A 19,083-nucleotide genomic window follows, 5' to 3' on the forward strand; every position below is an offset into this window, starting at 1 on the left:
CAAAAAATGTACACAATAACATCAGACCATAATTAATTGCGGACTAAAGAAATAATTCTCAAAGCATGCTTAATACTTTAAGGTGTGGCCGGTCAGACTTGAGCAGGGGTGCTCACACTTCTATGGAATGAGATCTACTTTTCATAATGTTATTATAGAAAGATCTATTAAACACAATATACACATAGTCTGTATTGAAATGTAACGATTCTCTATACCTATTTTGAAACTACAACAATAATAATACTTTTTTATTATTATTATTATTATTATTATTATGCAAGCATTGTTTTAAGTTCTCAAGTATTTATTCAAGACAGGTCAACTGTCTGTAATCAAATAAGAACAAAGCAGCAAATGATTTCCAAAATGTAAGCAATAAATAGAAACTAATTAAAAACAATAGGACAAAAAAAAAGTTTTTAACAGCTTTAAAAAAATGTACAGCAATAGCTGATCAAGTATTCAAGTACATATTCAGAATGAAATTAAATATATCAAAACTACTGCATACTGGTCAGCACTGTTTGTTTACATTCCATTCCATACTTTTTAAAGACATTATATTTATCCAGCCAAAAGCAGTGAGTGGTTTGTTTTCATGTTATTGTTGTTTGATTAATATTAAAAGACATACTTATGAGCGGCAGTCTATTACGTAGGTATCATTTATACTTCAAATCTGACATTTTGATACAAATACACTTTTTTGTCCCAATGTTAATGTTCACTTTAGACATTACTGACAATTTAGGCGCATTATCACGAGCGCTCTTGGAGCACAAGCATAAGTAAAGCATGCACACATAGGCCGCCTATAAATCAAACAAAATGCTACAGAAGCCAGGAAATAAGAAGTCAATCTTTAATATTTTTTACAAATTCTTTTTACCTTTTGACCTGTTATCGAGACTAGGTATGAAAGATTACTCTGCAACGAATATCAGCAACAGGAGATGGTGTCATGCTCTAAAAAATCTATTTTTAATTGGGCTGGGAAATTGAATAATTAATTTCTGCAATTAATAGTTACTATATATAAAAATAAAAGAATAACAATTAATGCAGTATCAATTTTGTTTTTACTTCTTAAAACTTAACTAATGTTTTCCCCACTTCCTATGGCTAAAATTGGGCTACATACATTTCCAGGTCGACTGCACATCCTAGAAACTGAAACTGATTGTGTGGAGCATTGCACACATTCATTATGCCCAACGCATGTCCCCGGCTTAATAAAAACGGGAGCGGATTTACTGTACTGAGAATGGAGACTTCACCCGCAAGTGGTAGTGCAATCGGTAAACTTTAATCAGATGCTGTTGTTGAAAAATTAGTTTGAGACCTCTTGTAGACAGCTGTGGTTTCAAGCAATCAAGGTGACTGGACTGAGGAGATCATTTACATTTACATTTATGCATTTGGCAGACGCTTTTATCCAAAGTGACTTACAGTGCACTTATTACAGGGACAATCCCCCTGGAGCAACCTGGAGTTAAGTGCCTTGCTCAAGGACACAATGGTGATGGCTGTGGGGATTGAACCAGCAACCTTCTCATTACCAGTTATGTGCTTTAGCCCACTACGCCACCACCACTCCAATGGGATTGTGCAATGGGATTTTAACTCACAAACATTTATAGCTAACATTATTACAGGTATGTCATTATAGTTATTGTATAGCTAGAATATTTCTGTATTTATGATGGCTTTGTCTCATACTTTTGTTTAATCATCAAATCTAACACAACAGTTTACCGGCTTTCTGCCATCACTTATTGCGCTTGCACTGAAATGTTTGAAAACAATGGGATTGGTCTATAGTGTCTTATAATGCATTGGCAATGTACACTTAAGTTTATCTTGCCAATAAAGTTTGATATGAATTGAATCTGCCCATTTTATCCTATTATTAGAAAAAGTCCAGTAAAAATGGCCAGAAGATTTTGCCAAACTTTTAAATTACAGCATGTCCACTGACTTCATGGCATGTATAGCCTACATATACTTATATCAAAGATTTATACCTGTAGAAATGGTGTCTAATTTAACGCTTACCACAAAAAAAAAAAAAAAAAAAACTGAACATTAACATATACTGTACATATTTAAATAATTAAAATAAGTTATGACAAACCATTTTCTTTCCAGTTCTTTAAAACAAAGTAGGAAGTACATTTATGATTACATTTTAATGTTTGTTTTAATTTACCATTTACCATGATTAATCGTGATTAATCAAAGACAACTCTGCGATAAATTAGTTTAAAAAAAAATTATCCCTAGCCCTAATTTTTTAAAATAATAATTTTGAAATATAAAATTTACTCCCATTTTTCCTTAACACTGCATTCCATGAAATTAGTTTTCTTTGTATAGAGCCAAGAGGTTAATCAATGACATTTAGAGCCTCTATTGGTCAAAAGTCTTCCATTAATTAAACTTTGGTACAAAGGCGAAATTTCTTTGCACGTGTTTGCATTTTCACTCTCCCGCACAATTTTCCAATGTAGAGCACTTGTAAAGGGCATGAGTGAGTACTGAAGGACGGGGTAGACAAGCACAGAGGCGTGGGCACTTTCCTGTCCAAACAAGGGAGAGGTTGTTTAGTGTGAGAGTGAATGAAATCTGCACTAACACAAATCTCATAATAGGCAATGACCTCATCTTTCTATTTAATTATATCATTCCATCTCATAGCAGATTCTCACCAGAAGTGAGTGAGTGAAGAAGTTTCACTTCAAATGATGTTCCCCTCCCTTACTCCAAGGCTTTATTAGTCTCTCCATTAACTTCTGGCTTTTACTGGCAACTGCCAGGTGACTATTTTACAGGTAATTAACAGTAAGTTGAGAGTCATTTTGTGCTCACAATAAACACTGGCAGGGCATTTTCAGACCTGCAGCTCATTTGAAACAGGGGGCTGAAATTTTTACAGAGCTGCATTTTCTTCTTGGTTTGGTTCAATTTCACAAGCCAACATTTCAAAATGGACCAAAAAAAAGTGTTAATAAAAGTCACATGTGAGCAGACTCCCCTCATTGGTCAGAATGTTTGTGCACTGTTCCGAGATTTAGCTCATACATTCATATACCATTCAGAATAATGTTCAAAATGATATACTTGTTTAAATGTGTCAACTGGGTACACATTTTCGAGCGGTGTTTAGGTCACGGTAATGCAAACCGTCATCACATGGTCCAGAATAAACATTCCAATCAAAGGATGCGCTACAAATAAACGTTATCCGTCGCTCAAATGGAGTTGTAAAATTTCCGTCATGGTTATTTTTATCCATCATTAGTTAATTTTGCATAATTTCTGCATTGAAAAATGCCTGTTCTCACAGTCACAGAGACCGTTCTGTCACTATCCAACAGAATGTTGATCGTACTTAAATTACCTGAGGAATTATTAAACAGTACTTTTTATTTTTTTATTTTAAATGTGCAACGATATCTAATATAGCCGCCAAAAAGCTTTTATCCATGTTTTGATTTGAATTACAGAGTGACGTCTTCTCTTCAGATCCATCAGGTATGCTCATGGTTATAATAGGGTTAATGGTTGGTTCGTTGGTCCATTGGGTCGGATTGCATTCTTACCACAAGCGAACTGCTCTAAAATTAGTTTGAAATCGGACTGAGACTACCTCGTCGGGGTGGTCCCAAACCGATTGTTTGGTGCAGAACCGAGTGCAATTGTATGTTCATATATCGTTAAACAAACTACGGGAGAAAACAGACCTGGTTTAAAAAAAATAAAAAGCCTTGTAAATATACAGTATGACTCAAAGTATAGTATAAATTCAACTTACCATGGATTTAAAGGAATATTTTGGGTTAAATATATCATAAGCTCTATTGACAGCATCTTTGACCAGCTGTTGATTACCACAGATTTATTCTGACTCGTCCCTCTGTTTGAAATAACCAAAAATGTGTTTACAGTTATGCACTTATAATGGAAGTCTATAGGGTGACTGCACAGCACTGTTAAATCACATTGATTAGAAAATTTAGTAAAAAATTATACATATTAGCATGAAACTAGTATGATAGAATCACTTGCCAACATCATCTATACAAACTCCCATCATGACCATATAAACCCCTTAAGCCTATTAACTAACGATTACATGATATCCATTGAGGAATGACCATGAAACGGACATGAAATAACTATCTGTATAACACTGTTTACATGGTGCGAGCTCATCCACAAAGCAAAACCAGTAGTTCATCCACATAGAAACGTAGTCCCTACACAAAAGATTTCACAACTTCCAAATAATAAATAGTTTTAAAGCATAACTGTAGTGCTTTCACAAAAATATGAGCTTCATGTTTCTCCATCATACACCCTCTCCAGTATGATCATCCACTTAATCTTCCATTGTAAGTGCATTATCTTCTGAGAAAAATCAAAAGCATGCAACAGATACTGTCCATAAAGCTTAAAGGAATAGTTCACCCAAAAATGAAAATTTGCTTGCTATTTACTCACCCTCATTACTTTTATGCTGCCTTTGTGATTTTTGGAGCTTCAAAGTTTTGGTCACATTCACTTGCATTATATTGACCTACAAAGCTGAGATATTCTTCCAAAAAATTTTTGTTGAGTTCTGAAAAAAGAAAGAAAGTGAGAATTTCCATTTTTGGGTGAACTATTCCTTTAAAGGCAGCATAAAAGTAATCCATACGACTACAGTGGTTTAATCCATGTCTTCTGAAGCAATCTATATAACTATCCTCAGCTTTCAGCACCATTCTGAGTAAACTCTAGAGACTATTGTGTGTAAAAATGCCAGGAGATCAGCAGTTACAGAAATACTCAAACCAGCCCGTCTGGCACCAAAAATCATGCCACGGTCGAAATCACAGAGATCACATTTTTCCCCTATTCTGATGGTTGATGTGAACATTAACTGAAGCCCCTGACACATTTCTGCATGATTTTATGCATTGCACTGCTGCCACAAGATTGGCTGATTAGATAATTGCTTGAATAAGTAGGTGTACAGGTGTACCTAATAAAGTGGTCACTGAGGGGCAGATTCACTAAACAGTTGCGTCACTTTTGCGCATGGTATTTCAGCGCAAAAACCTGTGTCTTATTCACTAACCACCCACAATCTGTTTTATCAGCACTGAAACTGCACTGCGTCACTGTCATTCCTTTCTGCACATACACGCCTCCTTTCTACGTAAATTAGGCTCACTGTAGATTGCGCTTCATCCACAAAAATTGCCTGGCACAATTTAGATTGCGCTGTTACCATGAAAGCAGTCTGTATAATCAGTTTTATTTAAGAGATGTTTGTGAACATTTTCAACCGATCACATCTTCAGTAAATAATCAAATAATCATCAAATGTTGGAGAAAAGCATTATAACCTGGCATATATCCAGATGTGCAGTGTCATCATGGTCATCAAAGCGATGCTGTACAGTCCAGGCAGGGTGTCAAATATGGTGGTCTGCGGCATCCTCCACTATATAGCGCTCAGAATCAGACCGCAAGATCAGAACGGTGTGTGCAAATTGAGTTCAGTAGCAATTTTGTGGGCGCATTTGCACCGTTGCCTTATCGGCATAATTTCATTAGTGAATCAGGCGCTAAACCAGCGTAGAGAGTGCATGCAAAACAAACTTTTTAATTGCGGATGGACTTACCGTCCGCAATTAATTCTTAATGATTCTGCCCAACAGTGTGTGTGTGATATATATAAACAATCAGCAAAAAAAGAAACGTCCCTTTTTCAGGACACTGTATTTTAAAGATGTTATTTGGATTTTTACAAAATTTTTACAGATCTTTATTGTAAAGGGTTTAAACAATGTTTTCCATGCTTGTTCAATGAACCATAAACAATTAATGAACATGCACCTGTGGAACGGTCATTAAGACACTAACAGCTTACAGACAGTAGGCAATTAAGGTCACAGTTATAAAAACTTAGGACACTAAAGAGACCTTTCTACTGACTCTGAAAAACACCAAAAGAAAGATGCCCAGCGTCCCTGCTCATCTGCGTGAACATGCCTTAGGCATGCTACATGGAGGCATGAGGACTACAGATGTGGCCAGGGCAATAAATTGCAATGTCCGTACTGTGAGACACCTAAGACAGCACTACAGGGAGACAGGAAGGACAGCTAATCGTCCTCGCAGTGGCAGACTGCGTAATAACTCCTGCACAGAATCGGTACATCGGAATATCACACCTGTGGGACAGGTACAGGATGGCAACAACAACTGCCCGAGTTACACCAGGAACGCACAATCCCTCCATCAGTGCTCAGACTGTCTGCAATAGGCTGAGAGAGGCTGGACTGAGGGCTTGTAGGTCTGTTGTAAGGCAGGTCCTTACCAGACATCACCGGCAACAACGTCGCCTATGGGCACAAACCCACCTTCGCTGGACCAGACAGAACTGGCAAAAAGCGCTCTTCACTGACGAGTCGCGTTTTGTCTCACCAGGGGTGATGGTCGGACTTGTGTTTATCGTCAAAGGAGTTTTACACTGAGGCCTGTACTCTGGAGTGGGATCGATTTGGAGGTGGAGGGTCCGTCATGGTCTGGGGCGGTGTCACAGCATCATCGGACTGAGCTTGTTGTCATTGCAGGCAATCACAACGCTGTGCGTTACAGGGAAGACATCCTCCTCCCTCATGTGGTACCCTTCCTGTAGGCTCATCCTGACATGACCCTTCAGCATGACAATGCCACCAGCCATACTGCTCATTCTGTGCGTGATTTCCTGCAAGACAGGAATGTCAGTGTTCTGCATGGCCAGCAAAGAGCCTGGGAATCGATCCCATTGAGCACGTCTGGGACCTGTTGGATCGGAGGGTGAAGGCTAGGGCCATTCCCCCCAGAAATGTCTGGGAACATGCAAGTGCCTTGGTGGAAGAGTGGGGTAACATCTCACAGCAAGAACTGGCAAATCTGGTGCAGTCCATGAGGAGGAGATGCACTGCAGTACTTAATGCAGCTGGTGGCCACACCAGATACTGACTGTTACCCCCCACCCCACTTTGTTCAGGGACATATTATTCCATTTCTGTTAGTCACATGTCTGTGAAACTTGTTCAGTTTATGTCTTAGTTGTTGAATCTTTTTATGTTCACACAAATATTTACACGTTAATTTTGCAGAAAATAAAAGCAGTTGAAAATGAGAGGATGTTTCTTTTTTTGCTGAGTTACACACACACACATATATATATATATATGAAATTGCATGAAAAAGTATATTTGTAAAAAAAAATCATTCATTGCTTTTACAAGTGAATTTGATTGCATTTGCATTTGGACAGACTAGCGAACCATCATTAAAACTGACATTTCTCAGTCTGCCTCAACTTTTGAAGGACAAAATATCAGAAAAATGGCTCTAGGCCTAATGCTTTCATTTCTCAGATGAATATTTTTGTAGTGATATCTAACAAAGTTTCCAGAGAGCAGCATTTCAGCTTAGAATTGCAGCCTAAATCACCATGTTTATAATGCATCTCACCTAAATATTTTTTACAGAGCAAAATGAAATAAACTACTTTGTGTATACACTGTACTCCTATCCCCATCGATATAAGCTAATAATCAAAACAACAAGAGGAATGTGGCATGTAGTGCAGGCTACACCTTCACAAAGTTATAAGAGAGGTCAGACCTTTGTTTTAGAATGGACCAGTTCTGAAGGGCTGTACCAAATATTCTCACATCCCAGCAAGAACGCCAATAATAGCAGCGGTGAACCATTCTGCCTCAAAACTGTGCTGATGTGCTAAGCCATACACATCATTGGTTACCTTTTCATGATTCTCTTTCTCAATGCATCCTAGACATCACTCTCTTCTCCTCCGCACTTACTGCACCGAAACCTACCATTAACAGCAGGCAAAATGAGAGGTTCATATAACGCTTTGATATAATGATGGCAAGGTGATGGTTTGAGACCTCATGACACAACATCTTAGAGAAGTAGCTTAGCACTGCAGCTGAGGAATGTTGACTTGTGTCTCTGACCATATCCTGCAGGCAAGCCTTCTCACCAGCACAGATGGAAAGGTAGATGGTGTTCACAATTATCTATGATGCAATGCCATTATTGGTTTCTGTTCACTCAGGGTTTTTCCATTTTCAACTCTTCTCTACATGTTTAACTTAAAGCCTTGGCAGAACTTGTAGGAGACATTGCATTGGCTTTCTGTGGGATTTAAAATACCTCTGGAGAGTGAGGCTCCAGAATACAGGAGACATGTTGGAAAGCATTCCCCAAAAGTGGTACTCTAAACAGAATTGTAAAACAGCAAATGAGTCAACAGGTCTGAATGATCAACTGAATTACCACAAGGTAATCCTCCCAATTTTACAACAGTGTTGTAATCATTTTTCAATCTCAAACACCATAAAAAAACAAAATGTCACAGTGGATGGATGGTCATGGACAAAAAAAAGGTCAGTTGGAAATACAGACAGTACCATAAGTATTGAATTTGCATTGCATAGCTCAAAAGCAAACACTATTCAACTTAAGCACATTCACACACAATGCAGGCTTTCATGCAGACAGTGGTATGGAAATAAATTAATGATTTGGAAATATCCGCACAGCGGTATTCTAACAAAGAACCACAAAGTCACAATTATTTGCTTTTTAACAATGCTTGTAAACCTGCAAAATCCTCATCATACCAGAGACTGCTGCACTTCAATATCACTGCATGCTCCATGCATTCCAGCATTTCTGAATGAAGCCCAAGGGCAAATTCTGTCAGGCCAAGAAAGAAACTTTCTCTCATCCTCCAGGCAAAAGCCTAATGGATGACGTTAAGAATGGCAATGGTGTTGTTGGTTTAGGCCTCTATTAAAGCCATGAATTTAGGGCTACTTGTTGATGCAATCACGTCAGAGGACAAGTCAGAGGACAAATGAGGACATGCGAGAATACTTGCACTAGGTCTAAACTGCAGTAAAAGTGACAGAGACTTTGCATCTTTCAAACTTATCTGCCCACCAAGTATTAGGGCTGGGAATTGCCACAGTTCTCCCGATTCGATATTACAACAATATTTCCCAGCTGATTCTATATGTATTGCGATACTGCGATTCAGTAAGTATTTTGCTATTTGATGTTTTGATATAAAAACTTCTTAAAAAGATAAAAAAGATGTTATTAACTCCTTCAGTTGTGTCTGAAATTACAATTGTTTCACTCTGTAATATATAATTTGCAGGTAAAAGGTAGGGATGTGCAAAACTACCAATCGACCAGTCAGTGCATTGTCTGAGCTAGGCAGCTAGTTAGTGCAAAAAACCCATGTATAAGGCTGCATTATGTCCATTTGTATTCAACAAATAAATATACACATTATATCATTTTAACTTAAACTATTTTTGTTATTTTATTGTATAAAATGTAACATATTACTATAGGCTATTACTATTATCTTAATGATAATGTTGCAACATACAAATGGAAGCTAGAGTAAACTTGTTCGAGAACCATTTCTGGGGCTTTACTGAATTATGACACACATCACAATTCACCTGTAGTCCCAATGTCGTTGCATGGTATTTGCATATGCATCCTGAGATAGTCTGAGATCCTATGCAGTGTTCCCATAGACGACACTATTTTTACAAACTGCTCCTAGATGACTGAAATAGGGGGGAAAAAAATAGTGTGAGAACTCACCATTTGCGTGTGTTCTGCTTTCTGCGAGACACGGTCGCGCTGCGCTCGCGTGCACCAAAGTGCAAATGAACTTTTGAACAAAATAGCATACCAGACATGCTCATCGCTGCCATTTCTTTTGTCTGTTCTTCAAAATAAAATCAGGTGTGATTCTTCAAGCATGCGTCTTTGTGTCCAACAGCATATCTTGTCGACAGTGGCGGGTAAATGTGCGAAATTACCCGCCACTGCACATGAATACCCTGGCTGTTAGATTATAGGCTAAATATTGCGGGGGCGCGACATGTAGTTTACGCCATCTAACAGTTTGATAAGCCTATTTACAGCTAAACTATTTATTAAAGCAGTGTCAGACAGAATCTGCAGAATGATTTCTGGCAAATACTCTCCATAACACCTCTCAAATAAACTTTTGGATTATGCATAATAATGGGAACATTGATCGATAGTGAACAAACGGAGCTTGATGGCTGTGACAGCTTGCGTTAAGGACTAAGCGTAAAGAATTAAAGAGACAAAACATCTCAGAGAAAAAAACCTGTTAGTGTGGAGCTATGCACAAATATAGCTTCCTATATGTATCTATTAATCATTGTAGCATTAAGATAAACGTGTATTTTTTTATTAAATAATTTTAAAAAATAATCAGGGAGCCGATTTTAAAATCGTTTAGCTCAAGAATCGCGATTTGTAAGAGAATATTTTTTTTCTCCCAGCCCTACTAAGTATACTATATAGTTAGTCTCTTTCTTGCTCTCTCTCCCACTGTCACGCACTCAATCCCTCAAACATGCAGACACCGGAACCAGTCTCTATGACAACCACATGTTGCCACAGCTACAGAGTGAGATACTGAAATCAGCAGGGGCTGACTCACTTCCTCTTGCACCACTGATGTTTGTGCATGTAATGTGTAGTCTTACAGGACACAGCCTCCATATTCTACCACAGATCAGAAAAATGTAAATATGGCAGTGTAAAGCACAGGCTAACTGGTCAATTCAAGGATCAACAATCAACATGATCACACAGGAAGTCTGCATTTTGCTTCTGAGAGTTCCAGTACCCTATCGGCCAAATTATGCTGACTCACTGAAAAGTTGCATCTCCTATCAGACATTTCTGCAATGGCTTACGCACTTTACATACCTTGTGGCGTGACTGGAAGCGTGTTGTGTCAGCAGCATGGGAGACCCGGGTTCGCATCCCACATTGAAACCAAGAAGTAAACGTGTTCGCATAATCAGCAACAAGCACAATTTGGAGGTTTAATTTTTCCCTGTAACATTTCATTCTTACTCCATTGATAGTTAGGCCTAGGTTTTGGGATACAGTTTATAAACTCGTTTTTGGCACCCCTCTGTGGACATTTCACCTGGAAAATGGAGCATAAACGTGCCCATATGCCTAACAACACTTATCACTTTGACCACCGGGGCAATTTCGGCAAGCACAGACCGATTTTAGCTAGAGAAAAGTCAACTTACTGTTTCCGATTTCACAGTGAGATCAATCAGGAACAACCATTAGTAGTGCTCTGTGCTTGCAAAGGTTAGGGATTTGAACAACCCCCCATTCCTTAGTATTACACATTTGCACGTACTGTAACTTGTTATGCACTGTTTGTGATACCTCAAATCACACGGATTGTTGGGTAGAACTGTGAGATTACTTTTCAAAGCATTCAGACTTTTCACCTGATTTTCACCTGGCTGACAATAAAAAAAATAAATCATTTTTTTATATTTTAGACTAATATTGAAGGAGAAGCCAAAGATAAATTTAGATGCTTAATATAACTCAGAACACCTTAGCAACCAGATCTCATTCCCCACAAAAATCCCTGAAACTTTTAAACCTCAAACATTAAATGTTAATCAAAGTCTGGGCCACAAACTGAAATAATGAGTGAATAATAAAGACAAACTGAATTTTCAACACATACTTCTACGCACAGTCAGAATTTAGTTGTAGTGGGCTTTGCTGGTACACGCAGGATGAACTTTATAGTTCTTTATAGAAATTCATAGACAATAATATCATTGAACAGACCACCAACTGACGCTAAACTGCTACTTTAATACAAGACTGTCTCATTAATTAACAGTCAATATAATTTTTGTAGTGCTACACACAGCCAAAAGTGCAGACAAACTGCATTTTAATATAATTCCATAGAATTATATTATATATAATTCCAGGAAATTCTCAGGATATTTTATATTACTTGCATTCCTGCTTAGACATTTTTAACAGTTAACACAAACCGTCTCCCCAAGAAGACGATCTTAATGGACCATCTTTCTTCTATTAATATAAATATTACCGTTTCGCTTCCTCCAGATGGCACAAGTATTCATAGGCCATGTTCTGCTGTCGGCGCTCATCCATCTCCTCAGCTGTGAGCCGCTCCACACCATCCAGAACAGCTAAATTGAGGAGGGCAGATATATTAGAAACATGGGAATGACAAACACACTACGGCTAGGACACAAGCACGCTACTGAGCGCTGCTTAAGTAATGGTAAAACTGTTTTAAATTACTGAATACCTAAACACAAATGGCATGAGTTAGTTGTTCTTATTTTCAAAAGCAATATACTGCATAATACTTCTTCTCAAATACACTCACGGAGCACTTTTTAGCAACACTGTGGTCCTGATAAAGTGCCCGACATGGTCTTCTGCTGTTGTTGCCTATCCGCCTCAAGGTTCAACATGTTGTGCATTCTGAGATGCTATTCTGCTCACTACAGTTGTACAGAGTGGTTATCGGAGATACCGTAGCTTTTCTGTCAGCTCGAAATTCGAACCAGTCTGGCATTCTCGGTTGACCTCTCTCATCAACAAGGCAGTTCCGTCCACAGAACTGCCTCTCACCGGACATTTTTTGATTTGACACCATTCTGAGTAAACTCTAGAGACTGTTGTGCTGAAAATCCCAGAAGATCAGTAGTTACAGAAATACTTAAACCAGCCAGTCTGGCACCAACAATCACCCAGATCACATTTTTTCCCCATTCTGATGGTTGATGTGAATAATAACTGAAGCTCCTGACCCGTATCTGCTTGATTTTATGCACTGCACTGCTGCCACATGACTGGCTGATTAGATAACCCCATGAATAAGTAGATGTTCAGGTGTTCCTAATAAAGTGCTCAGTGAGTGTATATTCACTTAGATGCAGTGCACCTCAAATGGTTACCAAAAATGTTAGTTATTCAGCCGCTCCAATTTTTAATCATACCGTTAGTATAAACAGCTGAAACTTCATAATACATAACTTGTCTGAAGTGCATAAACTCTAGTGTCCTTAAGATCTTTGATTATTCCACATACTGAAATCATTTAATGGGGCTTAATGTCATATGGAAAAAGAAGAAAAATCAATTTATTACTGAAAACAACAACACATTCGAGGCAGAAGTAAAAAAAGGAGGAAACTTGAAAAATACATTTGTCAGCTCTTGGAGGCTCCATACTGCAAAGAAACATTATTGAAATGTTCTAACATCAGACATTTGCTGGACACATTTGCACAGGAACATTTGAATATTATCTTATTCTGAACTGTATTTATTTGTGTTTTTTTGCCAGTGTGGACCTGTTTACCGCATTTGATGCAAACTCATTTAAACTTCTGTCGGAAAACTGACATTAAGCACAAATGTATTGCGGCTGGTTGACATGGCCCATGCTCCTTAGCTCCTGAGATACTATTTTTTAACATAGTCCTAATGGAGACACCACCAGGGTTCATCTGGGGGGCTCCAGTCAACAAATTGAGTTAATTATCAATTTTATTGTTATTTTTAAAAAGACAGTTTGAATGCCTAAAAAACGTAACACTTCAAATGTTACAATTCGCTGCCCCACAATCTCCAGGGGAACTATCAGATGTTTGCATGTTTGGACAAGAAATTCATTATGACCAGCTCTGTCTGAGCATACCGTGTCTTTTCCAGAGATTTCCTTTTCTCTGGAAAGTCTTAAAGGAATAGTTCACCCAAAAATGAAAATTCTCTTATAATTTACTTTACTCACCCTCTTACCATCCCAGATGTGTATGACTTTCTTCTGTGGAACACAATTAAAGATTTTTAGAAGAATATCTCAGCTCTGTTGGTCTACACAATGCACTTGAATGGTGACCAAAAAGCATATTACGGCAGCATAAAAGTGATACATATGACCCCAGTGGTTAAATCCAAGTCTTCAGAACCTATATGATAAGGTTAGGGTGGGAAACAATCAATACTTAAGTCACATTTTTTTTTTACTATAAACTCTCCTCCCTGCCCAGAAGGTGGCAATTTGCATGAAGAATGCGAATCACCCCCCCAAAAAAACAAAAACAAAAAAACAAATGAAAGTGAAAGTAAAAGTGGAGATTTATGGTAAAAAGTGTGGGTATAGTCTCACCCACACATATTAGATCGCTTTTGAAGACATGGCTTTAATCACTGGAGTCGTATGAATTACTTCTATGCAGCCTTTATGTGCTTTCTGGACCTTCAAAGTTTTAGCCACCATTCACTTGCATTGTAGGGATCTAAAGAGCGGAGATATTCTTCTAAAAATCTTGGTTTGTGTCATTCACATCTGGGATGGCCTGAGGCTGAATGAAAGATGAGAGAATTTTCATTTTTGGGTGAACTATCCCTTTAATGAATTTTAGATACTGGTGTAGTGACTTACTGTGCAAAAACAAATGGACTGCGATCTTTCATTCTATACTAAGAAATTAAAAGAACAGCTGAATCTAACAGATTATAGGCTACAATTGTAAACTTCAACCATCAAATTATTGTTGTATAGTGCTCAAAAAAACAGACCTCCTTTGAACTCCTATGTAACTAAATGGATTATATGGAGCTCCTTAAAGTAATGACCAGTTATGAAAGACGCTACAAGAAAAGAAAACAACTGAAGTGGAGATACAAATCACAATGAAAGAGGCCTCGCCGTCAGCCACGGGTCATTCTAGTTCCTCAAGGACCTGAAACAGTTACCGTCTTCCCACAGTTTGGTAACACGTAGGGAAAAAGAAACAGCAACGCGCGCAATACAAAGACGCTGTGACGTCATTAGCGCGTTTATGATGATGGGCGTTCAGTATAGGTTATAATAGTCAACACTCAATAGTCATAGATGATAGACAACTTCATTGTGGGCTATTAAAAAAAAAAAAGCCGTTTGTGTCAAGCTTTCAGGCATACAGACAGTTCACCGTGCACAGTGGTTTGATGCTCATCTTATGCAATCTTGTTTACAACTACAATCTTCAAAGAGATATAGAGAAATATCGATGCTTTATGTAAAATTACAGTATAAAGACGCGTGTTTGCGCAGTTGTTCTAGAAAAGTTGTGCCGTTGATCACGCGCAGGTATATGCTTCATACATGCATTAGTATTTAATGCGGAAGTTATGAAGCATGCCGCTTTACTACAAGAGCATACATTAAACCTGTAATAAAAGACAAGTAACCGTATAATTTAATTATACAGTGGCGTTCAAAACACATAGAACGCCACTGTATTTGAATGTAGTCATGTGCATTAACCCAAATGAAGAGTCTCCTCGTATAACAAAACTTAGCAACTTTTTATCAGAAGGTGAAACTCAAAGAAAGCCTGAAGACAACGTATTACTTACACCCATATCTAGGTCGGAAGCCGTCTGTCTCTTCAGAAGTTGACATGTTTTCTCAAAAGGTTAAAAAATCCTATTTCCCTCTGAGTAATTGTCGATGCAGGTCTGTTTTGCTTTATTTTCTAGAATTTAATAAGGCAACTCTGGGCCCCCTCTTTCCTCGCTGAAGTCTCAGGCGAGTTTTTTTTTTTTTTTTTTTTGGTTCTTGAAAACCCACTGATGTCATGGGCGTGTTCCTTCCTAAATCCTAAAGTATGCGTTTCAGGAAACACCCATTTTTTTCCGAGTGTCACTTATTAAAAAAAAAACTGAACGCGTCTGTAGCGCCCTCGACTGCCCAAGCAAGGTAGAGTCGGTCAAAGCTCTGTTCAGAACTACTGATTCAAACTCATCTGTCAGCTTTAGCAACAATAGAAAAAGAGATTATTCTTAATTTTTTCTTCTTGTTTTGCTTTTCTGATTACTTCTAGTATGTGATCATAATTTCTGCATTTAATAAAATGCTGTACTTCACTACTTCAGTAATTGTTGTTGGTCAAACACCTCTCTCACAACCTTTATGAAAAATAATAATAATGAAAAAAAATATAACAAATAAATCAAAATAAAACCTAAAAATAACCATTCATTAAATGGATAGTTCAACCAAAAATGATCAATCTCTTATCATTTACTAACCGTCATGCCATCCCAGATGTGTATGACTTCTGCAGAACACAAATGAAAATAGTAGTTTAGTAGAATATCTGAGCTCTGTTGATCCATACAATGCAAGTAAATGGTGATCAGACATTTGTAGCTCTAGAAATCACATAAAGGAAACATAGAAGTAATCCATAAGACTCCAGTGGTTAAATCCATGTCTTCAGAAGCAATATAATAGGTGTGGGTGAGAAACAGATCAATATTTAAGTCTTTTTTACTATAAATCTTCAATTTCAGGTTTTTTTTTGATTCACAATTCATACTGGGCAGGGAGGAAAATTAATAGTAAAAAAAAAAAAAAAGACTTAAATATTGATCTGTTTCTCACCCACAGCTATAATATCACTTTTGAAGACATGGATTTAACCACTGGAGTCATATGGATTACTTTTATGCTGCCTTTATGTGATTTTTGGAGCTACAATTGTCTGATACCCATTCACTTGCATTGTATGGACCTACAGAGCTCAGATATTCTTTTAAAACCGTCATTTGTGTTCTGTAGAAGAAAAAAACATACACATCTGCATGGCATGACAGTGAATAAATGATGAGAGAATTTTTCCATTTTCCCACAACTATCCCATTAAAATTCTTATTAGTTTGTAAAACAAAAACCTCCCTGCAACATTTAAGAGTTGGTTCCCCCAAAATATCTAAATGGGAACCAAACACGAACATCAGTGGAATACTCTGTGTTTGGTAGAGAACTGCAATCAATTTTTTTCTAAATATGAATCAGAAACAATTGTGAGCTTTGTTTAACTTGATGAAACATGATACTGTATCAGACAGCCAATTATAAGGAGCAAGTCATGTCTGTACATTTTATCCAGGAATATTGGTCTTCTCTTATTCAATTATTTGGGAGGAGACATTGGGTTCTTTTTCTAAATGCCTTATAGAGGAACGTTAAAAATCTACTACTTATGCAACAGAGGGTGTAGTCTAGGCCAGTGGATCTCAAACCAGTCCTGGAGGACCCCCAGTACTGAACATTTTGCATGTCACCCTTTTCTGATACACAATTTAAGTTTTGGCGTCTCCACTAATGAGCTGATGAGTTGAATCAGGTGTGTCTGATTGAGGAGAAATCTAAAATGTGTAGTGTTGGGGGTCTGTTGGCACCCTAGGTGAGATTTTAACATTTATTTTGAGTAACAAACAAAGTTAGAATATGGGGAAGAGACCAGACATGAGCTTTACTCAAACCCAAATAAAGAAATGCAAGCACACACACACAAAGACACAAACACACACATAAACAACTGTGCCAATGGTTGCACAAGTAGTTAATAAAACAAAGGGTAAAAAAGACCTACATATAATATAAGCTATATAATTGAATGTATCAGCTACAGGCCCAATTCCAGATCAAAATCACTGAGGGTGCTTCTGAAAATAGTGGGGGTTCTCTGTATAAAGTGGAGATGTATCGTAATTAAAAAAAAAATAATAGATTAAATTATGTTTAAATGCTACTAAAACAACGTTTTTAAACACTAATTGCTAAATGCTGCGCCTGCAGATTAGGACATACACTGATGCAGCATTTTATGTGTTCACAAAATGCAGGGATTTTTGTGTGTTTGCTGGGATTCAAGGAAATCTGCTTGCCAATTTACAGTGTTAGTCTTACATATTCAATTGAGCAGGGGTGTGCAATTATTTTGGTACAGGGGCCACATCAGCCCACAACTAGAACATGGAAGAGAGAAGATAAAAAGTTCTACATAGCTGTATCTTTTAATCCCAGAAGTAGTAGTGCACTCAATTAATGATGCATGATCTTCTGAAGTGTATACAGACCGATGGGACCATTCTGTGATTGCTTGAAGTTTTGCTGCTACTTTTCTATCATGTTTTAGTAAAACTGAATAAAGGCTGAGTATAATTATTAATTGTTTATTTTACCATATTTCAATGCAGTGGTAATTTAGTATTCAATTTAACACTACATCAGGAGTCTGGTTTAATAGTAAAATAAAATATTCAGAAATTATAGATTCTAAAAGCTTATTTTAATGTTTGCCGCAAAGTGGACAAAGTTGTTTTATTCATGAATACTTTATACTACAGTCCTAATCATAGTCTCTTTTAAAAGAAGACACTTATGAGTTTTTTGGTGAAGCGAAAGCAAGCAGCAATATAACTGAAATTAAAACAACATTATAGAAGCTTAAGTTTATTTTTAAAGAAAATACACTGCACTTAACTTGCACTAAACTTAAATAAAACAAGCAAAACAATGGCCCACAGTGTCCGTGCCACTAAAGAGGTTCTAAATAAGCTATTTCAAGTAGTAGCCTAAATAAACTGACATGAACGAACAGTTGTTAACTTGTGATTCTTTTTTTTTTTTTACAGTGCAAATCATCAGTGTATTCCGAAAGGGTGATTGTCAGTTCAGTAATATACAAGGTTTATATAAGTCAGGACATTTCTTTCCCCTCTGAAACAACAGGCACATATGCTTTTTTTTATTTTATTTTTTTATTTTTTAATTAAATTTTTTTATTGATTCATAAATACACAACAAAGAAAAACACAACACATACACATCGAATCAACATTTAACATTTAACCCCCACTAATATCCCTCACCAATCACCAAACCCACCAACGAACATCACACAAAACATCACACATACAACTTGCCTGTAGACAAGGTCTTAATTACCTCGCCAAGCTCCTCCAAGGTTATCTCAGAATCAAGAGAATTTTTTTGCTCAGTCGTCAATTTAAGAAGTTCTAATGGTTCCACAAAGTTTCTAATATCTTCATCAGTAGATGAAGACGTGGAACTATAGAGATCAAGATAGAATTCTTTAAAAGCATTATTAATATCAATGGCTGAGGTAAATAATTCACCACCAGCAGATTTCACTGAGGGAATGGTAGAAAAAGACTCTCTATGCTTTATGTATCTAGCCAAAAGCTTCCCTGCTTTGTCCCCCGACTCTTGCCCTGAATAGCCAAAACTCCACCTTCCACAACAAAATAGTATTATATCTGTATTTC

At 37.3% G+C, this 19,083-nt stretch overlaps 1 protein-coding gene across 1 annotated transcript in view; it reads right to left on the reverse strand.

Annotated features, from left to right (window-relative positions):
- Window positions 1-15,550, reverse strand: part of LOC127447175 (ras GTPase-activating-like protein IQGAP1) — a 61,531-nt gene extending 45,981 nt beyond the window's left edge. Inside the window, exons 1-2 of the mRNA XM_051708814.1 lie at window positions 15,361-15,550; window positions 12,029-12,131 (exon numbers count right to left, since the gene is read on the reverse strand). Coding sequence (XP_051564774.1) covers window positions 12,029-12,131; window positions 15,361-15,406 — 149 coding nt within the window. The 5' untranslated portion in view covers window positions 15,407-15,550. The remainder of the gene's footprint in view (window positions 1-12,028; window positions 12,132-15,360) is intronic.
- Between the last annotated feature and the right edge of the window lie 3,533 nt (window positions 15,551-19,083).

Source organism: Myxocyprinus asiaticus, chromosome 1 (genome assembly GCF_019703515.2).
Source record: "Myxocyprinus asiaticus isolate MX2 ecotype Aquarium Trade chromosome 1, UBuf_Myxa_2, whole genome shotgun sequence".
In the NCBI taxonomy this organism is placed as follows: Eukaryota; Metazoa; Chordata; class Actinopteri; order Cypriniformes; family Catostomidae; genus Myxocyprinus; species Myxocyprinus asiaticus.